At 33.1% G+C, this 10,818-nt stretch overlaps 1 protein-coding gene across 2 annotated transcripts in view; it reads right to left on the bottom strand.

The window, feature by feature from the left end:
- Positions 1–1,798: 1,798 nt before the first annotated feature.
- Positions 1,799–10,818, bottom strand: part of LOC143233751 (uncharacterized) — a 35,240-nt gene continuing 26,220 nt past the window's right edge. For both annotated transcript variants that reach the window (XM_076470349.1, XM_076470350.1), the window contains exons 3-4: positions 8,713–8,842; positions 1,799–7,216 (exon numbers count right to left, since the gene is read on the bottom strand). In XM_076470349.1, coding sequence (XP_076326464.1) covers positions 7,131–7,216; positions 8,713–8,842 — 216 coding nt within the window. In that variant the 3' untranslated portion in view covers positions 1,799–7,130. The remainder of the gene's footprint in view (positions 7,217–8,712; positions 8,843–10,818) is intronic.

Raw genomic sequence — 10,818 nt, 5'->3', positions numbered from 1 at the left:
TGCTTTAAAAGCTTTAGAAAAATACATGATTAAATTATTTTGTCATTCTCTTGAAGCATAAAAAAGTAAAAAAAAAAAGTATGTTGCACTCATGTGACCGATAACATCCGCCTTAAGCTACAATTTCGTCTGCATGCTACAGTAATTGTTAGAAGAGTTACTCTCAACTTTCCCCGAAGTACATGTTACTCTTGGCCTAGCTTCATCAAAACTAAGTAAGGGTAACAGATAATGCCATATATGGACCGTAAGCCAGCCCCTTACACTACTTTGAGCCGTAGCGAACTTTCCATTCATGTGATGTCAAGTATCTGTGTTACATAGACATGAAAGGCTGGTCTGGGTTTAGCGTCGTCTTGACGTATCTTTTCACCGACATCCTCGATAAATTCAGCTTTTATCCGCAATATTAATTAATGCCGTCAGTAACGTACTGAACCTTATGAAAGGGCTTTAAAAATAAACATTTAAACTTAAAATATGGTAGAAAAACAAAAATGTGTCAAACTGTACGAGATTAATCACAGTACAATTAATACCAGATTTTTTCAAAGATGTTTCATTCAATTGTTCACAATTTTTTATACCAGTCTGCTTTACATGTAGAACAGATGGTGCTGCCATCTAGAAAACGGTTTTTAGTCTCCATCTCCGCAGAGAGAAATGTGTCGTTAGTTTTTTTAGTTTTCACTCTACTGGAATAATACTCTGAAAGATAGCGGGTCCTACAGTCACGATTCATTAGTTCAGTAAACGCAGTAAAACATCTGTAACTTTTTACTGCTTTATCAAACGTATTCGCTTGTCACAAATGATGCTATAGTTAAAATCATTGAGAAAACGTACCAATGACAACAAATATTAACATTACTGCTTGCACACTTTCAACAACTAGGCCTAACCCCTTGATAACCGTCGTTCTCTCAGCTAATTATTTTAAATATAATTGTAGTCTTTCATAAATCTCTTTTTTAGTTCTGTATGTGATGAAATTTGAGTCTAACGGCAAAACTCAAAATTCATAAATCAGTATTATTCTGGGTAAATTTATTTATTATATTCCTTATTTCACATCTAAGTAGGTACCTTTATATTTTATTCATAATTCCAAGGAGAACCACTTAATAGAAAACAATTCTAGTTTTGTTTTGTCCTTTATATAGCATTTTTTTTTTGTATAAACTTGTGCTTTTTGTTATTTATAATTCACACATTTCATGTTAAATTTAGCCCTAGTTTTAATGCTTTTAAATATAATTCATAATCTTGGTTTTTAAATGTTAAAACTATAATTTACTCTTAACGCTATTGTTTTTAGAGAATCGAGTCCCAAATTTTAGCAAATACGAGAGTTAATACTGAACCACCTCGAGTTCTTATTAACGTACTTTACACTAAAAACCTTATAAAGAACATGTAAAGCAACATAAAACATACAAATGTTAATTTTTGTCTGAAGTTTACTTGCTGAGAAGTGTTTCTAGCGAATCTTCTAATTCTGAGCCTGTATAACGAACCCTACTTTAACGTTCGCCAACTCTTCAAACCAGAGATGTAAAACACTTATGTTTAAATAGTAATAGCCGCAGATGTTAATGGTATCTAACGTTTTCTAAATAGCCTACATTCTTTTGATGAAGAAGTAGCACCATTGGCTTTTATTGAAACTTTGTAACTCGAAACTCGAAGCCGTACCGCTACTGTCAGGTTTTGTAGGCTGAATTCTTTCAGTAGGTATATGTGACAAATAAAAACACAGTTCACTGTTTTACAATAATATATCAAAACAAGTCAAACGTATCTGTAAGTAACTGTTTATTTTCGTCAAAATCCATAGAAGCGGGTCCAATTACATTAGAACACAATTGGCAATACAAATTTTTATTGTACTACTATTATTACAATACAATCTGTGATAAATTCTCTTTAAAAATCGTCACGACATATTCTTTATCGCTAAACTTACAATCACGCAACCCAGATCTAATTCATAATATTTCAACGTGTTTTATTTTTATATCTCGACAGAAGTTTAGAACATTATACGCAATACTAGTTATTCTGAAGTAATAATACTATATTAAAACAATGGAGAATGCTAACATGTTATTTCAGTAGTAAATATACGTACGTATATAATAACCAATTATTGAAATAGCTAATATAATACTGTTGAACAGTTGTTTAAATCAGTAATATAACTTAACCATTAATTACTACTCTGTACTTTACTATTGTAAAACACACATATTAATGATAATCTAAGTCTAACTTCCAGACAACATAAGAAGAGAACGGTGATTGGTCAACTTTAGATCTATGTAGACTTTATGTGAACAGCTATGTTACGTAATTCTTTCCACACTTAATTTCAGAAAAATTATTTTTTTGCAAATTTTCTAGGGGGAGCACAACCATACACCCGTAACAATGTGTTGACCTCACAAATTACACCCTCTTCTTTGAAACACCTTGCGTACTTGTCGTTAGAATGGTATCTAGATCGGAGACTGGACCACCCGCCCACCACAACACGCGACAGAATTAGTCTTACCTTATTTCAAATTATAAAACGACTTCGATATTGTTGGCACAGTAATAAGTCTATATTAAATGTCTTCTTGATGTTGTGTTTGAGATTATTTAAATTACCGTTAGACACAGAGAAATTACAAATTACAAAAAGCGATGACGTCACTCTAAGTAAAATGACATCATCATCTAACAACGCAATAAAAAACACAACACCATACCAAGAATCTACCAAGTCCCACACATTATACTGTTGCAGGAACTTTCTTCGTTATTAATCTTTTCACATTATTTGAAGATGTTATTGTTTACGTAGATTAGGGTACTAGTGTGAATTTGGTGTATACGGATAGAAAACGTAGACGTAGTTATAAAGAGAATTCGGTGAAACTGGACTAATGTTACGAGTGAGACATCTCAATGTTTGGTGTTACATATTTTTGATTTTCAACAATGACATAGATAAATTAGTTGTAGGTAGATTATTAAATTCTACTGATGATATTAAAGTTCCGGATGTTGCTGGCTACGAAAAGCCGGTTACTTTATTTGGTAATTACGTTAATGCGTGTGGGTTATCATAATTTGGTTTGAAGTAACCTTAACAGTGTTATGAAAGAAAGGGGTCTTGATGTAATGGTTCATCAGTCTCTGAAGCCATCCAAGCACTGTGTTGTTGGTAGTGGTAGGACAAATAGGATTTTAGATTGTATCTACAGAAATATTAAATACAAGTCTAAAGAGGTTATAATTTTATTGTACAGGTTACTGGTCAGGCCACATTTGAAATACTGTGTTCAGTCTTGGGTTCCTTACTTTAGGAAGGACACTGAATTGTTGGAAAGAGTTCATAGAAGGGTTATTAGAATGGTGCCTGGGATGGAGAGGTTGTCATATGAAGAGTGATGGAAAAATCTCAATTTGTTTTCTCTTAAGAAAGAAGAGGATCTGATTGAGGTGTTTAAGATTGTAAAGGAATTTGATAGTGTTAACATATCATCCTTTTTCATATTAAAGTTAGAATAGTAGGACTAGGGTACACAAATATAAATTTTGGCAGGTTAAGAGTCATCCTTAGCTGAGGCAGTTTCATTTTTCTAACAGGATGGTTGGCATTTATGGGAAATCTTGATAAATATTGGGTTGAGGAATAATTCGTGAGCGTTTTCTCAAGTTAAAAAAATATATTCATAAATGAAACGCTTTCGCAAAATATTTCATGTCATTTGGTAGATAATTTTTTGCTCTAATAGATGGTGTGTTTGATTTTCATGTCTTTAATTTTTGCTTTCATTTTCAGCTCATTAAATGGAATGTCAAGTGGACAAAATCGAGCATTTACGACACCATTTGCTTTTCGCATTTAATTTCTTGCAATTTCGTTTAAAACAATGCATACTATATACCTAGGTATTACATGAAATAAAGTATCATAATAAATGCTTTGGGTGTAATGTGTTCATGCATTGAAGTATTGTATAGTCTTGCATGTAATGCTTGAATGAAATTATTTAAAAACGCTCACGAATTATTCCTCAATCTAATATTTAAACAATAAAGGCTGGCTTCAAGATTGGTTTGTTTGTTTCTAATGGTTTAGTTTGATTTAATAGACAGGAGAGACCATGTGGTTCAAAAGGTCCCCTGCAGTCCTTCAATGTTATATATTGATTTTTTGCTAGAGAGAATTTCTGTTTGGTTGTTTAAGGTAAAGCACAAAGCAACACAATGAACTATCTGTGCTCTCACCATCATGGGTATCAAAAACTCAGTTTCTAGCGCCATAAGTCCGCAGACATTCCGCTGTGTCACTGAGAAGGGAAAAAAAAAAGGGTTTTTAGTGTCATATGACGAACACACCTGTTGATTGCTGGAACTGTCTTAAGAAATCTAAGAATCGACTTAAACAATGCCAAACGAGGGTAAGACGAAGTCAGGTTGGATTAACGAACCTGTTAATTCAAATTACTGAATTACAGCTCTAGTTTCTGACTATATACATGAAAAGATAGAGTTCTCCACAAAAACTAACAATATCACACGTTCTCCATTATTGTTTAAGTTTTATTAAATAATTTAACTATTTTAATACATACAAAATACATTAATCAGTGAAAATTATTTGTTCATAACAGAAGAGAAAGAATGTCGTAATTGTCGGGCAGTGTGTTCTGGAAATTAGAATACTGGAAGACAAGAATTCTGCAAGGCCAGGAAAGTGGTTTCTGTTTGTTTGTTTTTGAATTTCGAACAAAGCTACTCGAGGGCTATCTGTGCTAGCCGTCCTTAATTTAACAGTGTAAGACTAAAGGGAAGGCAGCTAGTCATCGCCACCCACCGCCAACTCTTTGGCTACTCTTTTACCAACGAATAGTGGGATTGACCGTAACTTTATAACGCCCCACAGCTGAAAGGACGAGCATGTTTGGCGCGACGGGGATGCGAACCCGCAACCCTCAGATTACGAGTCGAACGCCTTAACACGCTTGGCCATGCCGGGCCTTGGAAAGTGGTAGACAGTAGAATTACTCAATACGAGTTTAATCACAACTAGACAGGTATTATAAGTTTTTAAGAGAAATGCAGCAACAACTACTCTTGTACAGTCCCTTACCGTGACTGTTTTTACATTAGACGTAATATTCGCTGCATTAAAATAATTTTTAATGTTTTTTTCTCTTTACATGGTATTTTTAGCTTCATTTGAAAAAGATATATAAGTGTGTGTGTGTGTGTAATGAAACACAGTGTAAGCAATTATTATATATTTATCAAAGTTTGATTCAAACTTTAAAAGTTGTGTATTCGTAGGTTACTAACTAAATTTCAAGAAACAGTAGGCCACCTGGTTTTAACAAAGTTTTAAAGATATTTTTGGGAGGAGAGATTAACGTTTAGAATACAACTAATATTTATCTTACTAACTCAAGTGTTAAAATACATGAAGGCCACAAGTAACTACTTTATAATTAAGCTTACAACAGAGATTAACAGATGAGATTGAACAGTTATTGTATTAAAAAGAAAACATTAATTAACATTTTAAGTATTAATTATATCTTAATACAAACATTTTATATAACATATATGATACGACACAGAAATTAATAGCAATTCGCACAATTACTATAAACAAAAACGTTGGCGTCATCTGTTAACGACATCTTCAAGTATCGTAATAAATTTGCTGTAAACAAATTTTTTACAGGTGTAATAGACATGCTTTATAAAGTAACATTCTGTCAGTGAAAACAGTGTCACATACTGTCAGCAAAATTGTTTAGATTTTATATATTAAAAATATAATATTTAACATATCTCTCTTCAAGCTTACTCTAACATTGCACATAACGTAAATCGATTCCCCTACAATTTGGCCATTTTAGCTGGATGACAAAACATTTTAATGGTATATTTAAGCACCTATATTCCACAGTAACTTGAAAACTTTCACGAAATACACAACAATTATAAGAGCTCTCCAAACCTATAGCACATGAAGAAAATTAGTTCAACGGTCTATGTGAATAACACAACTACGTGATATAAACATTGAATATTTTAAACATATAAATAAACCAGCTACCACATCTTCACTCTACCTGTTCCAGGAAGATTACACAAACACTGTGTGTGCTCCCTCGGGTGCCAAGCAACATCATGGGAAATACATCGTACAGAACTAACAATATAGTAGACATTTCGTTGGCCAATAAAACACGTTACAATATCAAGAAAAATAAACTCAAACAGATTTGTCATGAAATTATTTGGGACTTGATTGTATTGCATAAAAAAACGACAACTTTTGAAATGTGTGTAATACCAGAAGCCTGACACGTCCAACTGTGTTGCTAAATTTTAACGTTCACTTTCAAAACGTTCGGCTATTTCAAACATTTTTTAAATATTATTTACTGTGATAAACCACATGCTACTACTTCTGTGCTACACATGGAAATACCGAGATTAACAACAACCTAAAAACCCTGAAAAATAAAGAATTTAGATTTTCTGAGTTAAAACAAAAAAACAAAAAAAAAACATGAATTTTCCAAAATATTTGTGAATAATTCGGGCACATTATGTATTTATTACACAGCCTTTACTATTACATTTTACTGTTATTTATATTTCAATATGAAATATGTTTATATTTTGTGTAAAAACTATCGTCGTTAGAAAGGTGGATTTAAAAAAAAACCAATAAAAACCTTACAATTACGAAAACCTGAAAACCAAATCCAGTTGGATATTTTTAAACCTTTCTGTATATTAATACAGATTTTTTACAAAGTTACAACAACCATCATTTAAACAATAACTTTAGATACTGAAATTTTAAAACCATATTATACACAAATTTACAGAGCACTTTTGTTTCATACAAAAGCTTATTATTGCATGAATTTCCAATTTTGAACGTAGCAGAGAAAATAAATATTTGTTTGAATACCTTGGAACTCAAAATTATTTGATTTGGGTTCCTAGTTCTTAAACAGCTTTTCAGTTGAAGAAAATAGGATGAAATCAAAGATTCGATAATTGAAAGAGGTAGTGTTGTGCTGTAGTTTGTAAATATTCCACTAGATGACATACTAGTCGTACTCAGACCCGATCGTGATGCTCATCTCTCCAGGTTCAATATAAGTGTCATGATACCATTGGTTAGTGTCAATTAAGACTGGAAGGAAAACATTACAACATTTAACAACTTACTGACTTTTATATTTTTACAATGAAAAGGTTAGATGAATATCACGTTTCTGAACATCTCACCATGTCTCGAATTCCAAATAATGTAATTGGTTTCACGTAGATTTTCGTGATTGGTAAGTTCTGACACTCGAATTCTAATATTTGAACGGTTTGTTTGTTTTTGAATTTCGCGCACAGATACACAAGAGTTATCCGTGCTAGCCATCTCTAATTTAGCAATGTAAGGTTAGAGAGAAGGCAGTTAGTCATTACCACAAACCACCAACTCTTGACCGGCTCTTTTATCAACAAAAAGTAGGATTAGTCGTAAATTATAACGCCCTCACGGCTGAAAAGGCGAGCATGTTTGATGCGACGGTGATTCGAACCCGTAACCCTCAGATTACGAGTCAAACGCCCTAACCACCTAGCCATACCAGTCTCATTTGATAGATATTACGTAGATTTTCGTTATTGGTAGTTTAGTATATTTGAATGTTAGCAAGTTTATCGGTAATATTTAGCTTTCATGATTGGTACGTTTTAACATTTCTTACTACTGATAATTTTTAAATCATTTTTTATCTTAAAGGTGGAAGCTTTTAATTGCCCTTTTATTGAACAGTAAACTGAAAGAATTCTTTAACTTCATATACATACCATACATTATTTCATACAGTATTAAGATAAAAGTTATCTAAAAACTACATTAACAAATTCAGTTAAAACGTCTTTCAAAACTTCACTAGTGATGTAGGAGTTCTCCATGTATTACATCAACCACAAGGCTCTGCAGTCGAATAAACAGACGCTGTGAAGCTAAAACCTACAACATCAGTATTACTACCAGCCAATAATTAAACGAATATGATATTGTATTTACCTCGTATCCTTCTCTATTCCCGAGAAAGAGCTCCATCTTAGAATGCTAGGACTAAACTGAGCAAACCAACTCTTTAAAAGAGAAATAAACATACTGACTGAATCTTTATTTGTAAAAATGCAAACAAAACAGCTTTGACTCCTTAATATTGATTTTAAATTAGTTTTGTTTGGACAAAAATTGCTATTATTATAAATTGTTTCGTATATTATAATTTTATTTTAATGATAAAAGCCAAGCCAGCACCCTCCACCCAAAGCTCATTGTTGTAATACTATCTATCGGAAGCTTACTAAATTAATTGCATATACGTATCGCAAGCTAAGGCCATATAATATCTCCTTCATCTTTCCAAATAATATTGTTTTTTATCAAAACACAAATTATGTAACTATGAGAAGATATATTTAATGTTTTTAACTCGCATATATCGAGTACTTCACATTCACCTAATCTGGGTGAAACAATATTATACAATACACATCCTGACTGTAAAATAGCGCTATTTATTATTGTGTAATCTTCATTTAAATTTTCCAAAATAATATATAAATTTGAGCTCCTTTTTTACGTGAAAATATAAACAAAACTTCTCTTACTTATGTCTCCCTTGGTAACAGTGACGTTCATAGTTGTACACACTGATTCACACTCAGGTGGCGGGAATAGCCTCCATGTTTTTTTACCCGCTATCTGCGCCTGCCATGACGGACGAAACACGTAATCCAACTGGAGAAGAAAAATAAAAACATCTCAAACAGAAAGCATAGAAGCTATTAGCATTTAGTTCAGAGCACAGTAACGTTACATTCTGTTAAATTAAACAAAGGCATACAAAACGATGAATTATTCCAGTGGCTCAGCGATATGTCTGCGGACTTGCAACGCTAAAACCCGGGTTTCGATACCCGTGGTGGGCAGAGCACAGATAGCCCATTGTGTAGCTTTGTGATCAATTAAAAAAAACAACAATAACATCGTATACACAAAATACAAAAAATATTTAGCAATATAACATTTATCCCGTTATGACTTTTAAGGGATATAACCTTGGAGTATTTATATTTCAAGTTTATAAACTCAAAGCTTTATATTACGTATTCGAGTTATAAATGTTCTCTAATGGTTATTTGATTTCACAATACTGATAACACTAGGCTTCCGCTAGCCATTAGCGAAAACAAACAGCCTGTGGCTAAAAAATCTAGTGTTGGTTTCGCAACAGTGGCGAAAGATAATTTTTAGGTCTTGGATGGTTTTCCTTTATTTATTCTGCTCAAGTTTCGGTCTTGAACAGCTTTCGTGGTTTTTATCGCCATCCACGCCATCAATGATGACAAATGACCAGAGGCGAGTGAAGAAACAAGAAACGTCTTTAAAATCTACCACTATATGTTCTTTATATATGTATTTTTATGATTTCAGGAATATGACAACTAACAAATTAAATTTAAAAAAATATATTACTCAGCTGTGCTAATGATTTCTTTTATTTTCATTTCTTATGCTACATGTTTGATTCTGCCCGTGGTACACAAACAGTAATCAGAAAAACCTGACTTTCGATAAACCAACATATATTCTGTATCAAAGTAAAAATCCCAAGTTTCGTTTGACATGTGTTTGAACTGAGATCATGACAACACCTAGATCAGATAAAAAGACGTCTAAACAGTTAGATATATCAAGTTTTTTCAAAAGAAGGGCGAAGCAACAACATCAACAGATAGTGGGAAATCCACTTCCAAAAGAAAAGACAGCTCTGAAGAAACTGAAGCTTGCAGCAGTGATCCGACTGTCGGTGTGAAAAAAAATATATACCCGCGATTTTCACAGAGTTGTTAAAGAAACTTGATTTTCACAGTTTCCTTGGCTGGAACATGTTTCTCAACAAAATACATTTCATTGCAAATTATGCAGGGACAACAAGAAGACAAATATTTATGCTACCACTGGGAAAACTGCTATTAAGCCTTAAAAAGACGACTTTGTGAAGCATGCATGGTCAGAAGATCATCGCAGTGCAGTAGTATCACAAGTTTTGAAGAAGCACATGTCAACTGCTGCTGTGAATGTGTATGGGGGTGTAAAGGTGGCATTCAGACACAGATGGCCACATTACTTGTACAAGCAAAGGAAGCCATCCCAACTGTGAAGTTTCATTCCCTCCTTTCACTAGAAGTATTCAATGTAAGAATATTCTTCATTCTAGTAATAATAACATACTTTCTGTTTTCTACAGTATTTTCTTAAAACAAAAGGCAATTTGACAATTTTCTAAAAGTAAAACATTTTGAAAATATCTATCAAAAATTAAGTAGCTAGCCAACTCTTCCAAATATCTTTGTTTATTACTTTAATTGGTGGTCTTATTTCAAAACACAAGTTCTTGTATATTTTTTAACATGGAGTTACCTCTCTAAAGAAACTACAGACTCAGTCACAAAGTGAACCCTAACTCATGTAGTTCAGGATGAAATGCAGGCAGACTTTCGGGCATCGCCTTTCCCATTTTTGCTCTTGAAGCAGATGAAGCATCAGTTGATAATTTAAATCAGGTATCTTTCATCATTAGGTAAGGTTACAAGTCGATTCCTTGCTGTGCGTGAGCTGACCAACACTGGGGCTGATTCTATCTGCAACACAATGCGCTCAGTCATGGCAGATCGAGGATTGTTTGATGTTGACTTGGTTGGACTTGCAAC

The sequence above is a fragment of the Tachypleus tridentatus genome, chromosome 12, assembly GCF_004210375.1.
Source record: "Tachypleus tridentatus isolate NWPU-2018 chromosome 12, ASM421037v1, whole genome shotgun sequence".
In the NCBI taxonomy this organism is placed as follows: domain Eukaryota; kingdom Metazoa; phylum Arthropoda; class Merostomata; order Xiphosura; family Limulidae; genus Tachypleus; species Tachypleus tridentatus.
Note: the sequence above shows the minus strand (reverse complement) of the source record. Positions and strands in the feature narration are given on the sequence as shown.